General features: G+C 40.1%; 3 protein-coding genes across 3 annotated transcripts; 2 read left to right on the forward strand and 1 right to left on the reverse strand.

The window, feature by feature from the left end:
• The first annotated feature begins 1922 nt into the window (after positions 1 to 1922).
• Positions 1923 to 7753, forward strand: isoc1 (isochorismatase domain containing 1). Its single transcript, XM_080418804.1, has 5 exons — positions 1923 to 2202; positions 4774 to 4893; positions 5558 to 5761; positions 6516 to 6632; positions 7524 to 7753. Exons 1-5 carry the CDS (start codon positions 1924 to 1926, stop codon positions 7668 to 7670), a joined length of 867 nt encoding a protein of 288 aa, XP_080274930.1. The 5' UTR covers position 1923; the 3' UTR covers positions 7671 to 7753.
• On the reverse strand, positions 3564 to 4283 carry LOC308077837 (coenzyme Q-binding protein COQ10 homolog A, mitochondrial-like; the record flags this gene model as incomplete). Its single annotated transcript, XM_080418805.1, has 1 exon — positions 3564 to 4283. One exon carries the CDS (start codon positions 4281 to 4283, stop codon positions 3564 to 3566), a length of 720 nt encoding a protein of 239 aa, XP_080274931.1.
• A 2593-nt stretch (positions 7754 to 10346) lies between the features above and the next one.
• minar2 (membrane integral NOTCH2 associated receptor 2) lies at positions 10347 to 14212 on the forward strand (the record flags this gene model as incomplete). Its single annotated transcript, XM_080420139.1, has 3 exons — positions 10347 to 10508; positions 12916 to 13158; positions 13757 to 14212. The coding sequence occupies 3 exons, from the start codon at positions 10347 to 10349 to the stop codon at positions 13952 to 13954; spliced, it is 603 nt and encodes a 200-aa protein (XP_080276265.1). The 3' UTR covers positions 13955 to 14212.
• Between the last annotated feature and the right edge of the window lie 7100 nt (positions 14213 to 21312).

Here is a 21312-nt window from a genome sequence, read left to right on the forward strand (position 1 = left end):
TCTCTGCTTGCCTACATACGCGTCTGAGAGCGTGGGTTGAGTCATTGAGCCATTGCTCAGAAAGCGCTTTAGTGCGTGTGATTCCTGAGGGGAGCAACGGAGTTCAGAATATCGGTGCATGTGAGGTTGAACCTAGAAATGAGCACCGAGATCACCACTGTCATCAAGGGCATGAAGCGATGAGCAGAGAATTGTGATGGAGTCGAGGGGTTAATCGCCTTTGGCCTTTAGTAGACTACGTCAGATTAATGTTTATCTAAAATACTATCAATAACCTAACAGAAATGTAATATTCCACTATTCCACTTTATTGTTATTATTGTTACTCTGACTATGACCTCAGTCAAGTTGAGGTAATCAGAAAATTATTTCAATGTAGCTATTTATTATTCAGATTATTGTCTTAAAGCTACAGAGCTAGAAACGGAGGGCTAATATTAATGAATAAAGTTATGTTAACCAAAAGTGCAGACTAGCCAACACCTTTCTGGGAACTCAGATATCATAATCTGAACATCAGTTACAGGTGCCTGACGCAGTGCCTCATCCTTCTCTCTCTGACCTTGTGTGACCCGCAGGACAGAGGCCCCGAAAGAAGACCTTTTTTTTCTCCATTTATGTATAACTTTTTATTTAGATTTTATAAGAGACAAAAATAAAATGTATTGTTGCATTCATTTCAAATAGAAGACAAAACCAATACCTTGTAGCTTCTACTCACACACTGACGATAGTGCTGTTGTCAAACAAGTCTATGAAGCTATCTATGAAATCTATGAAAAAGTTTGATCTGCAGCACAATTCTTTACAATAGTGGGGGCCCGGCCCCCGCCCGGGGCCCTGCTTCATCTCTCTCTCAGCTAAGGGGTCCTTATTGGCCAGTGGTGGAAAGTGACTAAGTACATTTACTCAAGTACTGTACTTAAGTACAATTTGAGGTATTTTTTACTTTTATTTTATAGTATTTCCAAATTTGAGTCCTTTTACTTCTACTCCACTACATCTAAGAGGCAAATATTGTACTTTTACTCCACTACAATTATATGAAAACTTTAGTTACTAGTTACTTTGTAGATTTTGATTATTATTACAAAACATACATTAACCACTTCAGCCCTATATACATTTCGCCCATTTGAAAATAGTGATGCGACGCATTGTGAGCTTGTAGATCTGTTTTTAGATCTGCTTGATCTGCTTGTACCCCTGCACTTACACTGTAACGCTGTCACAGTCCAATAGATGGCGGCATTGCAAAGTTCCTTGCAACCTTCAAGGATCGATGAAGAGGTTGCGCTTTTAAACTAGCCCTACTGCGCATGCTCCGTAATGTTGCCATGTCCGGTTATTATACGCGACTTTGGGCTTGTTTTTCCATAAAGTTGCTTGTAGATATTGTTGGTGGTTGAGGTTTTTTGGGCTTGTCTCTAAAGTGTAGTTACTTATTTGGGCTTGTTACTAAAGTGTAGTTGCTTATTTGGGCTTGTTTCTTAATGTTGTTTAAAGTTTAAACCAAATATTTTCATGTCAAGGACCCCCAGATTAATATGAATTTGTCTGCAGACCCCCCCACATCCCGTACAAGATTTGTGTGTTTGATAGATTGATTTAATACTTTATTAGCAGTTTGGAGAAAAAAAGCACAGGAAAGTACAGTTCAATACAAGGTCTGCTAAGAGGAATTTAAACCAAATAAAGCCTATGGCTTGTGTCCATTGGAGTCCTTTACTGTGTTGTTAAAACGTTTCATCAAATATTCCCACAATATTTTTTTTCACATTTTCTTCCAAGATGTTTTTGAAAATAGCCAATGCAGGTATAAAGTGCTTCTTTTGGGCTTGTTTTCATACACATGGTTGCTTGTTTCTCTCTCACAACCTGGCAACGCTGCCCGTCGTCAGTGTGACAACAAACATAACAAACATGGCGGACAGTTCCGCGGTCAGCGCAGAAGTCCCGGTGTTGTTGTCCTTCTCCGCGTTCTCCCGTCCCGGCTCCCTGCCGTCGGGCTGTGGCCGTGACGTCATCCTGCAGAGGTTCGCGTCCGCGTACGGCCGTGACGTAGACGTGCGTGTCGCGCACGTCATCCAGGTGTTTTCAGAGGAGTGGGGTCAGTACGTGGACGTGCAGGAGGACTTCACTGTCTCGCACACATGCAAGCTGAGGCTGGTGGCTGCCGGCTGCAGCCTGTCACCTCATGATGTAAGCATAGCCTTGTACAAATGCTAAATATAAGGTGCTTACCCGCTTGCCCCAAATGTTAACTAGCGGTCCGGCGTATTTGTGCAATGTATTCGTCCATGTTTTTCAATAAAGAAGTGTTTTAATCCCGTCTGTGGCCGAACGCCATTGTTACCCACTCGTTTACTTCCTGTTTACATTGAGTGTAATTCCGGATTTCACCGGATGCGCCCCGTCACTACCGCCCATTGCCACATGTGATCTACAAACTCACCACATGTGAGCTTGTAGATCTGCTATTTTCAAATGCCTGAAATGTATATATTGCTGAAGTGGTTAATGTATGTTTTGTATTAATAATCAAAATCATCAAAGTAACTAGTAACTAAAGTTTTCAAATAATTGTAGTGGAGTAAAAGTACAATATTTGCCTCTGAGATGTAGTTCAGTAGAAGTAAAAGTATTGAAAATTGGAAATACTCCAGTAAAGTAAAAAATACCTCACAATTGTACTTAAGTACTGTACTTGAGTAATGTACTTAGTTACTTTACACCACTGCAACAGTGCAACCTGTCACCTCATGACATAAGATCACTGCACTGCACTTTAATATCATTCCCATCGACAATGTGTTCATGCATTCGGATTGAAGTTTTCTTTATTTCTGATACTGAAATATGTATTTAATGCAGAACAACACACATTTGAAGCTTTGTTGCAAGTAATGTTAACTTAGTTGTGAAATCCCTTAAACTAATTAACTAATTGTCTGTGCTGTTATTTTGGTTAAGGCAGTGATGTTAATTACTTACTACTACTTCTTCTACTACTACTACTACTACTACTACCACTATTACTAATAATAATAGTAATAGTATAGTAATAACTATAAATATATAATGAGTTTGATATTACAATGTTCACAATGTTCATTAATATACGTGGGCCCTTCCAAATAAACTGATAAAGTAAAGCAAGGTTTAACCAGAACCACTGGTTTAAATGACATTGTACTTGACAATTAATTGTCACTCAAATAATTGCTATTAACAATTTAATTGTTTCTGCCGTTGAAAGACTGGAACATTATGACTAAAAACATTACATTTCTGTTTATTTGTATTTTTGCTTCTTAAACATAAGGTGCACAGGCGGGCAGATAATGACAAATAACTTGCATAATTTAATGACGTTATACTTTATATGAATAGTGGAAATAGCAGATCCACAAGCTCAAAAAAGCTTGTAGATCGGCTATTCCCAGTATTTTTTGGGAAAATGTTGAAAAAAATAAAATATGAATGTTTTTTCAACGATTTATGCAAAACTATCTCAAATAATTGCGATTAGGGCGATTTCTGTAATAACCGTGACACGGGCCTCACGTCTGGCGCACCTCGCGAAGCATGGACTCCCGAGGGATGCGGGTCGCCGGGCCGTAGAGCTCGCCGGCCCGCCGCTCGAAGGCCGCCACGTTCTGCCTCACCGCCTCGCCGAAGAGGCGCGAGTACAGCCCGGAGCCGACCCAAGTGCGGAACTCGAAGGAGGTCCGAAAGTCCACTGTGCAGGTGAGCGGACAGTCGGGCAGGCCCGGGCCGAAGCGCCACGTGGTCTCCATGTGGTTGAAGAACCTCCCGTCGCAGCTCACCGCTTTGACCAGATAGGGCCGGACGCTGGTGATCAGAGAGGTGTATCTTTCCACCAGCGGCGGGAAGCCCACTTCGAGCAGTGCTTCTTTGGGGCTTTCCGTGATGGTTTGGGACTCCTTGCACCAGGGCACAAAGTGCTTATAATCGTCGACGTTGTTCACTATTTCGTACATCTGCACCATGGAGTATCCGAGTATTCTACGCTCCGAGTACTCCTTCCTTTTGTTGAGGAAGTTCGTGATGGTTCTGCTTTGAGTCGCCGTCGCGGCGTGCCGGCCCTGAATGCGAGGCGCTCTTGGAGTTCCGGCCGACGGAATGTTCTGTCTCGTGCGCTCTCCGGCCCACGCTGGCGGACGGGACCAACGTGGCGAGACCACGTTGGCAATGTCCGGGGAGTTGCTGAACGTTCTCACAGCCGTCAGTAACCGCCTGCCGCTGACCGAGGCGGCCATTTTTATGTGACCACACAGGTTCAGAGGACTCAAATTCAGCTTTCGGAACTCAATATGCGAGGGTTATCTCTGTCTGAGAGCCCTAACTCAAGGTCTTCCCGTTCCTTTTAAACTGTTAATTTTTTTCTGTGACGTTTTAGTGATGTTGTACACGTCCATATTTGGGCGCTGTAGTTCTCTGCAATCCTCAATATAAATCCTTTCTCACTCACATGAAAGGCCTGTTATTTGCAAATATTGTCGCTTTCAGGGCAGAAACCTCTTATCTCCATATTCTAACTTTTCATGTTTTTTCGTAATTTAACGCCGTACTTGATCATACTACAGCGTCACTCAAAAGTTACAGATCCACAAGCTCGAAAAGCGACACGTTTTGAGTTTGGTTCCAAACCATTGTTTGGGAAATATGGTTAAAGGGTTATATATGGTATATAAACTGCTTAATAAATAGCTAATGCATTCTTTATATAATTCATGTCTCTTCTACCAGATGGCGCCATTGGGTAACTTGTGTCAGAAGACCACTGCATTCTTCTGCTGCGACCTGCAGGAGAGATTCCGACCGGCCATTAGTTATTTTGAGGACATCATCACCGTGGGACAGAGACTGGTAGGCTTCATTCATGCTACTTTCATACTTTCTTTGTCCGTCAGTGTGTTTGTTAAGTTATTGACCAATGAGTGTCATTTAATTAACATGCCCCCCCCCCCTACATACACTGTTGTGTTGTGAAAATGATAATCATCTGTTTTTACTGACATCATAGATCAGTGGTTCCCAAATGTTTTAGCTCAAGACCCAAAAGAGACCCAACTATTGAAAATGGCAGATCTACAAGCTCATAACGCGCTCACAATGCGCTCACAACAAAGCTCATACAATTGGGGTGATTGTGTTTGGTCTCCCTATAGATATAGGACAATCTACAAGCTCATTGCGCAGCACTATGAGCTTGTAGATCTGCTATTTTTGAAAAATCGTGGAAAAATGTTGCAAATCTTTGAATATATATATATTTTAAAGCGAAACATTTTTAACTCAAATCTTTGCTTCTGGGGGGTCCCTGGAACAAAATATTTTGAGATGGGGTCCGCGGCCAAATGCATATCATTTTGGGGGTCCTTGACATGAAAAAGTTTGAGAACTTTAATATTTATTGAAAAATAAATAAAAAAATGTTAGGATTCAGAATCCATTTAGTAGAATCGGCCTCAGGTCTAAAGAGGTTGATAATGAACCCGGCCTCTTTTTTTTCTTCTTGTCTGTGTTCCAGCTGCAGGGGGCCGGCATCTTGGACATCCCGGTCATCGTGTCGGAACAGTACCCTAAAGGTCTGGGCAGCACCGTGCCAGAGCTGGACCTGAGCAGAGCCAAGCTGGTCTTCCCAAAGACCAGGTTCTCCATGGTGCTTCCTGAGACAGAGGCCGCCCTGGCAGAGCTGCCCGCGGTACGCTCCATAGTGCTGTTTGGGATCGAGGTAAGGACGTAACACACACACACACCTCCGATCTAGGGCTAGGCGATATGACTTCAAATCACGATTATTTAACCCATTCATTCCGGGAACGCATCTGTGTCATTTTAGAGTTCTTTGGCTATTCAAAAATAGCAGATCTACAAGCTCGTAGCTACGAGCTTGTAGATCTGCTATTTTTGAAAGATCTTGAAAATGTGTGCAATTCTTTGAATATATATATTTTTAAAGCGAACATTTGTAACTAAAATCTTTGCTTCTGGGGGTCCCTGGAACAAAACATTTTGAGATGGGGTTTTGCGGCCAAATGCATATCATTGTTGTTTGGTTGCTATATCAGTGGTGTTCCAACTTTTTCCATGTCAAGGACCCCCACAATTATATGTATTTGGCCGCGGACTCCCATCTCAAAATATTCTGTAGGGAGTCGGGGACCACCAGAAGCTAAGATTGGAAGCTAAGATTTAAAAATATATATTTTTATATATTCAAAGATTTGCACAAATTGTCAGTGCCGCGCTATGAGCATGTAGATCTGCTATTTTTGAATAGCCAAAGAAATGTCCTGGTCTTAATGGATTAATGAATGATTATTTCAAAACAAAACCGCCACCATTGTACAACAAAGTAGTGGTTAATTATCAGACTATTTAGTTGATTATTACCGTTTTTGTTTATATATAAGTTATATAAAGAAAGTACTTTCGATTGGAGTAGATTCCCTTCCCTGATGTGTATATTCCTCTGTCCCATCTAGGCTCATGTGTGTATCCAGCAGACAGCGCTGGATCTGATAGGCCGTGGCTACGAGGTTCACATCGTAGCAGACGCCACGTCTTCACGGAGCATGGTGGACAGGATGTTTGCTTTTCAGGTGCACATAAGCCTTATTCATAAAAAACGTCACATATAAGAGTGCTATATACTATATAGTGCTATATCAATGCTATAGAGTGACAGGGATTAAAACCAGGAACGCATTTGTGTCATTTTAGATTTCTTTGGCTATTCAAAAATAGCAGATATACAAGCTCGTAGCGCGGCACCGAGTGCCGTGCTACGAGCTTGTAGATCTGCTATTTTTGAAAAATCTGGAAATTTTGTGCTAATCTTTGAATATATATATTTTTTAAAGCGAACATTTGTAGAATATTTTGTTCCATATATTCAAAGATTTGCACAAATGTTCAAGATTTAAAAAAAAATAGCAGATCTACAAGCTCGTAGGGTGTCAGGGTGTTTTAAATGATTACAAAGTGATTAAATTCATTTATGTCCAAATGAGGCTTGAAAAAGGACTTCAAAAGAAAAGAAAGCTACAATGAGTCGATTTATTCAGGCGATAAATCGACTGGGTGTCGTCTGTTCCTTGCATTCCTGGTACTTCATAAACGATTGATATTGATATTGATTTGATGCTCATATTAACCTTAGCAAGTATTAAATTGGTTTATATTTTCACATGCATTCCATAAATTCCATAGGTCTGGACCACACATGGGCAAATGACATCATCAACCTAAATTAACTTAACTTAACTATTTATTAAATAAATAACATATTTAAGGTGTTTTTAATTTTACATTTTAGTTATAGAGGACACTTATAATGTATTAAGGCATATTTGGCTCATTAGCCAGGGATCCTTCTAACAAGAGCTCGTGACTAGATGATAACTACATCGGATCCAGGAACAAAAATATCCTGAAAAGTTTTTCCTGACTTTGATTTGAACATTTCTGTACTTATATCTCTTATATTTCAGAGGCTGTCTCGGGCGGGTGCCATCGTCACCACTAGCGAGGCCGTCCTCCTACAGCTGGTCGGGGACAAGGAGCATCCCAAGTTCAAGGAGGTCCAGAGCGTCATCCGAACAAGCGCCCCGGAGTCTGGTCTCCTCACCAAGGTGTAGATTACACTGTTTCTCCAGGTCGGTTTCCGGACCCCCCCTTTGGACCGCTTTGGACCCAAATGGACCCCTTTCCCGGGCCTGTAACTCTGTACAAATGGAACCAAACGGACCCGCAAGGGTCCGTTTGGTTCCATTTGTACACTCTCAGAAGAGTAAAATGAACACTGAGGATGTTACAGTGTAGTTTGGGGTCCCAGTATAGTTTGGTCAAGTAATTCTTTAACCTTTTTTAACACCCCCCCCGATCTATACTGTAAAATCCTCCGTGCTTATTTAACTTGATTGAACCAAATGGACTTGTAAGGGTCCATTTGGTTCCATTTGTGCACTCTCAGAGTAACAGACCCGTAAGGGTCCATTTGGACTCCTGCTGGTCCCTGGGCCAGCTGTTTGTAAGCCAGTGGTGTAGATTAGAAGGCTCCACGTGCGCACTGTCTGCTGGTAGAAGATGACAGTGGAGACAAGATCAGGGTGTTATGTGAGATGTCACCATTGACTCTTGTGCCTTATTTATGCTCGCTGTACCAAATGACGGTGTTTAAAAGGGGGTGTAAGGGATATTTTCTTGTTGAATAGCTCTTTAGTAGACAGAAAATACATTTTCAAAACCCCACAGAGATCATTATTTATCTTCAGCTTTAATTTTAGAAACATTTTAGAGAGACAAAAATGACAGCAAAAACATTAGCAGACAAAAATTGGAACTGAAACAATTTTGTCTGCTAATGTTTTTGTTGTGTTTTTTGTCATTTCCAATTTCACTTGTTTATCCTGTATACTGTATGAGTTTTCTTTCCTGATTGGATGAAATTGGTATCCCGACCTGAAAATATATTGTCTGTTTACTGAAGAGCTGGAGAAACGGGGGAGACCCCTGTTACTGAACAAAATGTAGAGCTATTTAGCACTTATTTGAACAAAATAATGTCACATTCAGCACTGTTTAATTAGCAGTTATGGAGTTATCTGTTGTCTGTTGGTGCGAGCAAGCCTGTCAAACTGAAATTATTGTAAATAAACGTAGCAAATTATCACAGAGTTATTATTTGTTTATTTATGTGTTAGTTTGTTAGAACGTCGGGTCATGTAGCTAGCTACGTGGTCATGAGAGGAGTCCAAATCTTTGTCCATAATCTTCTGGTCTACTTGTGGTTCCTCCATCACAGAGCACACAAGCAACAGACAAACATGAGGGACAATATCTGAACTTCTAGTACCTACTCCAGTGGTTCACAAATATTTTCATGTCAAGGACCCCTGCAATGATATGTATGCGGCCACATACCCCCATCTGGAGAAAAACAATTGTGCCAGGGACCCCATAAGAGAAGAGTTGTAACAAAGATTTTGTAGCCGATCTACAAGCTCTCAATGCCTTGGGTCGCGACTAGTTGTGAGCTTGTTGATCTTCTGAATAGCCAAAGTGTAAAATAGGGTTATAGTAACTTTGCTATATTAACTTATTTAGCTGGGGGTCCCCAGACCCCACTTTGAGAACCACTCCCAAGATCAAATGTAAACAAATAACACACCACAAGATGAACACAATAGCAGGGAAGAAACACAACCATAGTGGTTATTCAGCTATTCTTTATGGTGGTTGAGGAGCTCTATGCATCTCTGTCATACAAATAACCTGGTCAGCTCCTGTATGGTTCTTTAGAGCAGTGATGCTCAACCTTTTGAATTTCAAGGACCCCCAGTTTGATATGCATTAGACCACGGACCCCCATTTGATATAGGACCCCAATCTACACTGCAAAATTTTAGCTATAGCCATTATTTTATAATTTGGGCTATTAAAAAATAGCAGATATACAAGCTCATAGTTATGAGCTTGTAGATCTGCTATTTTTTTTTTTTTTATTAATCTTGAAAATCTTTGAATACATATATATTTGAAACAAAAATGTTTAACTCATATTTGCTTCTGGGGGGTCCCTGGAACAACATATTTTGAGATGGGGGTCCTCGGTTAAATACATAACATTTTGGGGGTTAAAATGGTGATTTGTTGATAAATTGAAAAATGTGTTGATAAGTTGGTTATCGTTTCTAAATATTGGTTTCTATATATGTTCGGTCAGTTGCCCAGCCCTATAAGTTGAGATCTCTCTCCTCATTGGTCGCGACAGCTACTACTGCGTTCCAACAAGAATGAGGCATGGGGTTGGGTTTCAACACCCCTGTTAAATGACACCTGGTGAAGGTCTGGCGTCTCGTGAATAATTCCAGAGCCTTACAGACAGAGAGAGGGTTGTAGTGAGGTGACGGCATGAGTAGAGCCACCTGGACGCTGCCATTCTGGAACCCGGTTGAGGTATTTTTACACTTGTTTTTATCAGGTGCAGGATTGAAAAAGTCAGATTGTAAACAAAAGACTGACGGACCGCGAGGTGCTATACGATGGTGCCGACAGCTGGTGTAAAACTGGTACAGCGAAATAAATAGATTAAGATTTCATATAAAAAAAAGCTTATAGACAAAAACGAAAACTATTGGGCATTTTGTCTATAATTTCAGTTAGTTTAGTAAACACACAAAACTGTTTCAGTTAGTTTATTTTTATTTTTTATTCTCGTTTTGTTTTATTTCAGTTAACGGAAATGATTTTTCAATTTTAATTTTGGTTATTTTGTTAGTTTTAGTTAACTATAACCTTGCTGAGTGGACACCATGCTGCACAAAAGGGTGGACGTCTCTGCTCTCCCCAACAACAACCACCCACAGAAGTTCCTCCAACTGGACGTGGGGATGCTGCCCGCCACACACGGCATGTTCCAGGTGCGGGCGGCCATGTCCAGCCACAGACACTGGCACAACAGGCTGTACGAGCAGGTACTGTACTATTTATACTGTATTATCTCATTGAGACCAGGAAAGCATCTGTCATTTTAGCCACTTTAACCATTATTTTATACTTTGGCTATTCAAAAATAGCATATATACAAGCTCATAGCACGGTACTGAGTGCCGCACTATGAGCTTGTAGATCTGCACATTTTTTGAAAAATCATGAAAATCTTTGAATATATATATATTTTTTTAAAGCAAACATTTTTGACTTAAATCTTTTCTTCTGGGGATTCTACAAATGTCTTCTAAATCCTAACAGTTTTTTGAAAAAACGTATGTTGCTATAATATTAGTGATTCTCAAACATTTTCATGTCAAGGGCCCCCAAAATGTTATGTTATGTTTGGCCGCGGACCCCCATCTCAAAATATGTTGTTCCAGGGACCCCCCAGAAGCAAATATGAGTTAAAATGTTCGCTTAAAGGTAGGGTAAGTGATTTTCTTTGGTTAAAATAAGTGTTAAATAGCTCTATATTCTGATAGTACTCATTGCTATAGAGTGTTTGTTCAGTAAAAGGAGTCTCCTTGTCTCTCCAGCTCTTTATAAAACAGAAAATGCATTTCCGTTTCAGTTTCATTTTCATTTTCAATTTTATCCAATCAGCATAGAGAACTCAATCAGGATATAGATTAAACAAGTGAAATTGGAAGTGATGACACTAAGAAATAAGCAGACAAAATTGGAACTGGAACACTATAAAGATTAAGCTTAAAAATGTGTACTTTCTCCTGATTGGCTGAGATTCTGACACCTACCGGAAAATGTATTTTCTGTTTATTAACACTTTAACTGCCAGAGTAATAGTGTAATAGTGTCACGCCACTGCCAGCGAAAACCAGCCATATTACCAACCTTTGAAAAATCATGGAATATCTTCCGTGATCGCTGTCCTCACGGCGATGGCCTCATTACACGCACAGGGGTGTCGTAGTATAGGGAAAATGGATCCGGTCGTGGTAATCCGTTGCATAGTTGTGGCCAGTTGAATGTGGCTTGTTTTTGCCAAAAAACAACAGAAACGGTGATAAAGCCATTTTCCCACAACGAATAAACAGGAACTAAACAAGCTTTTTTTTTTGTTTAAATGAGGTCAATTCCAGGTCTGTTGTCATCTGGCAGTGAAAGCATCATTCATAGGGTAGCGAACAGCGCCACTGGTGGAAAACACAAAAGCAGGCTGCGCCTTAGCAGAATCTGACGATCCCTCGTCAGTGGCAGGCAAAGAGTTAAAGAGCTGGAGAGACGGGGAGACTCCTGTTGCTGAACAAACTCTATACTGTAGCAATGATTACTATCAGAATATAGTGCTTTAACCTTTTAACAAAATACTTTTTGTTTTAACCAAAAAATATCACTTACCCTACCTTTAAAGAATATATATATTCAAAGATTTGCACACTTTTTCAAGATTTTTCTAAAACAGCTGATCTACAAGCTCATAGCACTGCACTGTGATGGTACAGACTACTGGAAAGTGCACCTGCTTCCCTAGCTAATGTTTTTTATTGTTTGCTTTCTATAGGTGCTGTTATATTTTGCCTTATGACATTTGTTGCACTTCAATAATTTAGTCACCCCATGGAGACTTGAATTCATGGATATTTTTAGTCTTTGTCGCATTCCTAAGCCAATAATTTGATGGCCAGCGGACCGGTAGGCGAAACGAAGGAGACTCTTTATGTCTCCTACCGGAACCGCTGCCGGTCATCAAATTTAATGCGACAAAAACAAAACAATATCCATGAATTCAAGTCTCCATGGGGTGACTAATCGATAGAAAAAAAGCCATTTTGGGGGTGAACTATCCCTTTATAATGCATTAATTGCACCCACTGCTCCTAATAGTTAGGATGGGTTCATGTATTAATAGCGCCCTCTTTAGAGCCACTGTCCATCCTGATGTCATCAGCATGATGTCATGAGATCCACAGGGAAGCCAGGGTGTTATTAGAGCCGTCTTGTTTATGTTTTAATCATGTTGAACAGCATGCTAATGAGGAACATATCTGCTTTCAATGCTCTCTCATGTGAATGTGCCACCGGCAGCTTGTGCCTGTTTAGCAGTGGTGGAAAAAGTACTCACAGTTCTTTACTTAAGTAAAAGTATCAATACTGCAACGTAGAAATACTCATATAATACTAGTAAAAGTCCGGAATTCTAAATTTACTTGAGTAAAAGTACAAAAGTATTGGTATCAAAATGTACTTGCAAAATGTCACACTTTCTGACGGAAGTGAACAACCTTTTCACATATTTCCCTGACTAGTCGCTTCGCGTCGCGTTTCCAGCTTGTGGATCTGCTTCTTTTGATGCTTTTGTGTGACGCTGTAGTATGATCAAGTAGGGCATTCATTAGATTTTTATCCAAATCACATTATTCTCCACAGCAGGACCCAAGTGCCTTGCAGGAGCACAGGCCTTCTCCTCCACCGGAGGTGGCTCCTGTGGAGTTTGTGGAGCGCTATCTGGAGCACATCACGCCTGTCACCTTCAAACCCAACATCAAGAGGAACCCTCTGTACACGGACGCAAAGATTGTGGAGCCAGAACCAGAGAAATGCAAACCCTCCTGGACCATCCAGGAATACGACAGACACACCCTTCACGGTAACCTGGCAGACTATATGAAGGTACATTTTGTTCTATGATTTGTGTCATAGACACATTGTTGTATTGTATGTAACCATGAATTCAATTTTTATTGTATTAATAATTAAAATATACATTTTCAATTCATGATTTCCCAAAATTGCCTCTCTCTGATAGTATCGTGTGTGTGAGCACATTGGCTCGTCATGCAATGCTTTACTGTCCTGATGAAAAGTGTCGTTGCAAATCTGTTGAATAGGAAGGGCTTCAAATCTTAAATGCCGCACGACTGATGCCAACTGATTCTTGTAGCATCTGATCTAACTGATGCTTGTAGATCTGATATTTTCGGGAGTAGGCCTATAAATTGAGAATTACAACTTAACCACTTGATCCCTAAGTATCTGTATTCTGGGGCTAACATTCGGCCGATAGCTGTAGATCAGCTATTTTTGAAAAGTGAAAACCGGAGGAGGCTTAGTATAGAGCCCTGGGGAATCCGGTCAACTAAGTATAAGTGCCACCTAGTGGATACAGTAGTTCAGCTACGTTTGGTGTGTTCAACACCCTGTTTTTATTTTTTTTACTTTTAAACTTTTTTCATGTTAAACTGCATTTTGTTTTGTTTGTGCTTTGCAGGAGGACGAGAATTCACCAAAGGAACTGGACTTTTGGCTTGAGGAATTGTACACACCTGGATTTGACTCTTTACTGAAGAAAAAAGAAGCCGAATTCATGAAGAAAAAACTTTGTAAAATCCTGGCCATTGTCTCTCTGTGTATTTGTGTCATTGTCGTCATTACCGTGTCCGTGGTGATGACGAAGAGAGCTGGATAGTAACTACACTCCGTGGCATTTTTAAAGGCGTACCGTGTAACTTTTTCAATTAAACAAAGGTTATTTTTGATAGAATCTTCTCCAAAACACTAGTAAACAGATTTTTTTATTTGCAAGTGTCTGCCCACGACACACACGCCAAAAATGATTCCGGCACTGGAAATGTAGGCCTACTCGAAATGTATTTATTTATGTAAACTTGTTCTGAAAATGCATGCAGCCCACCCATGCGACCACTTAACTTAAGTGGGCCACATGAGTGGGCCGCGCACACTTTCTAGAGATTTTCAAGTCGGCCCTGATCCTGAAGGTTGGGAACCACTACAAACAATTCTTGTTTATTTGGAATGTTTTGTTTTAAGTTGATGTTGCACTACTGTTTTATACTGTTACTTTATTATTTATGCTACATTGTGGCTGTAATTGATCAATGTATTAAAGAATTTGCTATTTATTCCTAGACCATACAACAATTATATTGTACTGTGTGTGTGTGTGTGTGTGTGTGTGTGTGTGTGTGAGAGAGAGTGAGTGAGTGTACAGTATTGGAATCAACGTATTGGAATTTACAGTGTAGCATACAATAAGATAAATTGTAAATGCTTAAATAACACTGTTTAAAAACCATTACTAACCACCAGTGTGTTATTTTAACATCATTATTGAGCTGGCCAGCTGGGTGGAAAGTGCTATTCCAACCAGTAGATGGCGTCAGAGTTATAGCAACAGGGAATTGTCTATTCATCTATTCTAACTGTTCAGGTCAGGATAGTTTGTAGGTGAAGGTTCTACCATATCATATCCCTACTTTTTTAAATTAATTAAAGCTCTATATTGTGGTAGTAGACATTGCTATAGCGTTTGTTCAGTAACAGCAGCTGAACATTTATTTTCAGATGAGTCACCAAGTTCCTTCAACCAGGAGAGAGGACCCAAAAGCTGCTACTGTTCCAGTATTTTGTCACATCTTTATTTATTTTGCCCCATCATTTCCAATTTCATTTCCAGTGGTTGAAAGTAAGTAAGTACATGTACACATGTACTGTACTTAAGTATAATTTTGAGGTATTTGTTTTTACTTTACTGGAGTATTAACCATTTTCAATACTTTTACTTCTACTCCACTACATCTCAGAGGCAAATATTGTACTTTTACTCCACTACTACAATTATCTGACAACCTTAGTAACTTACTTGTTACTCTGTAAATTTCGATTATTATTTAAAAAAAACATACATTAACCACTTCAAACTTATATTGCGACGCATTGTAGATCTGCTTTCAAAGGATCTTATACATATGATAACTTGTGCAATGGGACATTGTTCATAATGAGTACTTTTACTTTTAGTACTTAAGTATATTTTGATGCCAAGTACATTTTGAATACTGGTAGGCTACTTTTACTTGTAACAAAATGTGAGTAGGCCTACTTCTTCCACCACTGTTCATTTCATTATTTCGTATGAGTTATCTCTCCATTTTCAGCTGGGTCACCAATTTCATCCAATCGGCTAGGAGTCCTGATTGGATGAAATGTTCTAGTTAATTGTGTTTTTATCTTAATAATACACCCTTTAACTCAGAGGATTCTTACACTGTGTTCCTAACCCTGGCTGCTGTCCAAACCCTCCTTCCTTCCAAAGTCCTTCCAGCATTGTGTGTCCCATGGCTCACACACAGTGTAATGTAGTCCTGACATGAATGCTCAATCACACACACACACACACACACACACACACACACACACACACACACACACACACACACACTCACACACTCACACTCACACTCACACTCACACTCACACTCACACACACACACTCACTCTCACACACACACGCACACACACACACTCTGCTGCTGCTGCCTGGATGTGAAACTTTCTCTCTTGTGTCCCACAAACACCCTGCATATGTATGTGTGCGTGGATCGAGGGCCACATCTTCACAATGCTGCTGCACCACGGAGCTGTTTGAACGACTATGCGATAAATATTATTAATATTGGGATATTATTTAATCCCACGGGATTATATTGATATTTTTTTTCCCCTATTTTTCCCCCTTTTTCCTTGTTTTTGTTTTGGAGGATCAGCGCCAACTAGCGTCATCAGAACAGGGTCATTATTTTGTGGAAGAAAAGGTAAAGTTTGTTTTCTTCACTACAGGGTTTTATAGGCTGTTAGTTGATCGCAGCTGTGCAGAGATTAATGTAATTAAATGTCCACCTACGTCACATAATTGCATGTTCGGGAATATCGAGTTAATTACTCAAGGGATGAGCTATTATGATACATCTGGGGGGAGGGGGGGGGGTAGAATCACGGTGACATGACATTAAAATACGTTTATATGAGCAGACAAACATATTACAATGTAGGCATTAAGCAGACTCTTATCCAGAGGGATTTAGTGCGACATTGGAAATCAGAGAAAACAAGAAAACATGAACTAGCTGTCAATAAAATCCAGTGGTGGAAAAAGCCTACTCAATTGTTTTTACTTAAGTAAAAAATATTAATACTGCAATGTAGAAATACTCTGTTACAAGTAAAAGTCTGGTATCCAGAATTTACTTGAGTAAAAGTACAAAAGTATTGGCATCAAAATATACTTAAAGTACCAAAAGTAAAAGTACTCATTATGCTGAATATGTTCAAAATGTATACAAATCTTTTGAAAATAGCAGATCTGCAAGCTCACTGCTTGTAGATCAGCTTTTTTCAAATGGCTGAAATGTATATAGGGCTGAAGTGGGTAGCCTAATGTATGTTTTGTAATAATGATTCAAATCTACAAAGTAACTATAGTAACTAAAGTTTTCAAATAATTGTAATGGAGTAAAAGTATAATTGCATAGTGGAGTTAAGCAAAATTGGAAATACCGCACTAAAGTCAAAATACCTCAACATTGTATAAGTACAGTACTTGAGTAAATGTACTTAGTTACTTTACACCGCTGAACTCTTGTCAATAAAAACAACACACAGTTAAATCACATATAAATATAGAGTGCAGAGAGAACAGCCAGTTATAATGTAGCCTAAAAGTTGTCTGCTTATAATTCAAACATATAACATAACAGCATAATGTATGTAACATGCATAAAGCACACGTCACAGCATTGTCTCATTGTTACACTTCCAACCTGCCAATTAGAATTTATGAACTATGGGCTTAGCTATGTGTTTAAAGCCAGGGGTCTTCAAGGGTCCGGGACCCCTAGGGGGTCGTCAGAGTTACTACAGGGGGGGGGGGTGTCTTTGTGTGATAGGATATGTTCTGCATTAACCACTTGACTTGAGTGGTTCTCAAACTCTTTCATGTCAAGGACCCCCAAATTGATATGTATGTGGCCACGGACCCCCACCTTCAAATATGTTGTGCCAGGGACCCCAGAAGTAAAGATTTTAGTTCAAAATATTCGCCTTTTAAAAAAAAGATTTAAAGATTTGCACACATTTTTCGAGATTTTTCTAAAATAGCAGATCTACAAGAGTGCCGCGCCATGAGCTTGTAGATCTGCTATTTTTGAATAACCAAAGTCTACAATATGGATAAAGGGCTTAAAATGATTGTGACGCTTTATTAACTAAATTTGCTGGGGACCCCCTGGTACAACCCCAAGGACCCCTGGGGGTCCCCGGACCCCACTTTGAGAACCAATGCCCTATAGCATCCCTACTCTGAGGAGCTTTTGCCAAAATATAGCAGATCTACAAGCTCACCACGTCTCGCAGCGCGAGGCGTGGTGAGCTTGTAATTTCGGCAAAGAGGTGTAGTTTCGGCAAAGTGGTGAGCTTGTAGTTTCGGCAAAGAGGTTTGGTGTAGAGGGGAAATAGAGCAGACCACGTACAGAGCCAAAGGTCAAGTTTACAAAGTATTGACGGTTTAAGTGGTTAAATGTCTTAAAAATACACATTAACATGAATCCAACACTGATCATCTTGCTGTCAAACAAGTCTATGAAGCTATCTATGAAATCTATGAAAGAAATTGTATCTGCAACACAATATTATACACAATGTAGTGGGGGGTCCCTGCTTAATCTCTCTCTCTCAGCTAAGGGGTCCTTGACCTAAAAAAAAAACTTGAAGACCCCTGCTTTAAGCCAGTCAGCAGTATGTTTGTGCACTGTGCTGTGCTGATGTGTCGTGGCACTGCTCCAGTTGTGTCCTATATTATCTATGAATAGAAAGCTCTTCTTAACAAGAATTCAGAAGAATGCAGCTTGTAAGGAGATGTGTGTGTGTCTGTCTCTCTGCCCACAGGGCATGGACACTGCTCCTCGCTGCTGGAAAGTAATACAGTACATTTACTCAAGTACAGCTACTATACTGAAGTGCAATTTCGAGGAACTTGAGTAGGACCCATACATCCATATTTCCATACGTCGTACTTCTCAACTACAATTATTTGAGAACTTTAGTTACTAGTGAGCCTGCTTTAGATTATTATCACAACATATGCATTAACCAATTAAGCCTTGTGTTATACTTAGTCTGTTCCAAAATAATCCATAAGCCTAGACTTGCTATTTTGGACAAAGTTTGACTTCTTTGGTGAATAAATTGTACTTTTACTTTGGTACTTTCATTATCATATTTTGATGCCAGCCCTTTTGTGCTTTCTCAAGTCAAATTTCAAATACAGGCATTTTTTCTCGTAACAGCGCATATTTATATTGTGGTATTGCTTCTTAACCCATTACAGACCTGGAACGCATCTGTGTCATTTTTTTTATTTGAGCTAAAAATCATTATTTTACACTTTGGCTATTAAAAAATAGCAGATATACAAGCTCATAGTGCGGCACCGAGTGCCATGCTACGAGCTTGTAGAATCGGCCTCAGGTATTAATGGGTTAAGTAAAAAAATAAATATCTGAGTGCTTCTTCCAGCACTGCTTGTAGGAGAAGTGTGTCTCTGTCGCCCAGAGGGCAGTGAACTGCATGCTCTGTGTGTGTGTGTGTGTGTGTGTGTGTGTGTGTGTGTGTGTGTGTGTGTGTGTGTGTGTGTGTGTGTGTGTGTGTGTGTGTGTGTGTGTGTGTGGTGGCGCTGGGCGTGGGTCATCTGTCACACAGCACTGATGTCTACACACACACAATACTGTATGTCTGTTGTCAATAACTTGCCCCCTGCAGCCAAATAGCCATGCAAAAAATAGAAATCTCTTTTGTTGAGCCACTGGTTCTCAAAGTGGGTTTACGGGGACCCCTGAGGGGGCTTCAGGGGTTCCCCCAGCGAAATGAGGGCCAGTTTAAACACTCGAGTCCTTTGTGAAGCTTGTAGATTGGTTATTTTTGACAGATGTTGACTAATGTTGAAAAAAATCTTCTCTTATGGCACAAAATCTTTTCTGATAGGGGTCCGCGGCCAATTACATATCAATTTGGCGGTCCTTGACCTGAAAATGTTTGAGAACCACTGCATTAAAGTAGGTCTATAGTAAAGGTCTGATTTCTAGGCCTAAAAGGCCTCAAATATTGCATTGAATTTAAAAACAAAATTGTTGTTATTGTATGGCTTTGACTGTAATCCTTCAACTGTAGTCTGAATCAAGAATTGTATGTTGTAGCTGAATGAGTTAGATTTGACTAAAACTTGTGCAAGAAAGCTGTTTTCAGAAATAGTTTGACAACCTGGAAATAGAATGATCATGAATGCTCACTAAATCATCAGAACTAACGATGACATGACAAACCACCGTATGTTGTTAATTACACATACTTAACCCATTCAATCCGGGAACGCATGTACTGTGTAATGTTTGATTTTTAGCTATAACCATTATTTTATACTTTGGGCTATTCAAAAATAGCAGATATACAAGCTCCTAGCGCGGCACTTGGTGCCACGCTACAAGCTTGTAGATCTGCAATTTTTTGGGAAAAATCATGAAAATGTGTGCAAATCTTTGAATATGTGTTTTTTAAAGCGAACATTTTTAACTCAAATCTTTGCTTCTGGGGATTCTACAAATGACAGTTTTGTTGAAGGAAAAAATAAAACGTATGTTGCTAAAATATCAGTGGTTCTCAAACTTTGTTCATGTCAAGGACCACCCAAAATGATATGTATTTGTCCTCGAACTCAAAGTATTTTGTTCCAGGGACCCCCAGAAGCTTTGACTTGAGTTAAAAAATTATATATATATATATATTCAAAGATTTGCACACATTTTCACGATTGGTTTAAAAAAAATAGCAGATCTACAAGCTCATAGCGCGCCACTCGGTGCCGTGCTATGAGCTTGTAGATCTGCTATTTTTGAATAGCCACAGAAATCTAAAATGACACAGATGCGTTCCCGGATTGAATGGGTTAACTATCTAGTGCCCTTTTCATGTGAGTTTGAGAACTGGAGCGACGGCTTGAAATTGATTGTGCTGCAATGCAGTGTACATTCTGTATTGCACTGGTTTGTATGTACAGTATAGGAACTACTATTAGAAGCAGAGGGGGGGGTGTACAATTGTACATGTATGTTTGAGCGTGGTCAGTGGTGTGTTTGTCTGTGTATGTTAACCTCGCGTCACCAGACTTTCCACCTCGGAGGAAAGCCTGGTGTTCGTTCTAAAACTAGCCGTGTGATCCGGTTTAGAAACAAGGAGAAAAAAAAGAATCGCGGTTCTGGTGGTTGGTTCTGGTTGGTGTCGCATTGTTTTTGTTCCCCACATAATGCGAATCAATTAGTTTAGTCTCGCTAGTCGCGCCGCGAGTTAGGGGCATACCAAACCATTATTATACCAAAAGAAACGAAACGATTATACCAAACTAAACACGTTTTAAACTAGGGGAATCATTTTGGAGATGCACGGCACCGGTGGTTTCCGGTCGTTGGTTCCGGCCACCTGATGACGTAAAGTCATTTCAGTTTCGACCGGATCAGAAACCCTAAAATGGTATTGATCCCTGGCTAGTGTATGTTGGTGTCTTTGTACAGTATGTATATTAGTGTGTGCGCATGGTTTGTGTGTGTGTGTGTGTGTGCCTCCATTCATCATGTCGTCATGTGGTTGTGTGTGTGTGTGTGTGTGTGTGTGCGTGCGTGTGTGCACGCTGTGGGATGCTGTGGGTGTACATGTTTTGACAGTCTGAACACCAGCCTCGTGTCAACATGTGTTAGAGTTGCCAGCCTCAGGATAAGATATCTAACGGTCTCCAGACAAAGATGTGTGTGCTTGTTCAACGTGAGCTGTGAAATGAACCTCTGAATCTAAAAGGCTACTTTTTAAACCACTTAAACCCTATATTCTTAGTTGCAATTACAATTCAGGCATTTTTAAAGCAGACGCTCTTATCAGAGCGACGAACAATAACCAAGGTAATCACATAATTTACGTAGAACGCAG

The sequence above is a fragment of the Gymnoscopelus braueri genome (assembly GCF_963280865.1).
Source record: "Gymnoscopelus braueri genome assembly, chromosome: 22".
Lineage (NCBI taxonomy): Eukaryota > Metazoa > Chordata > Actinopteri > Myctophiformes > Myctophidae > Gymnoscopelus > Gymnoscopelus braueri.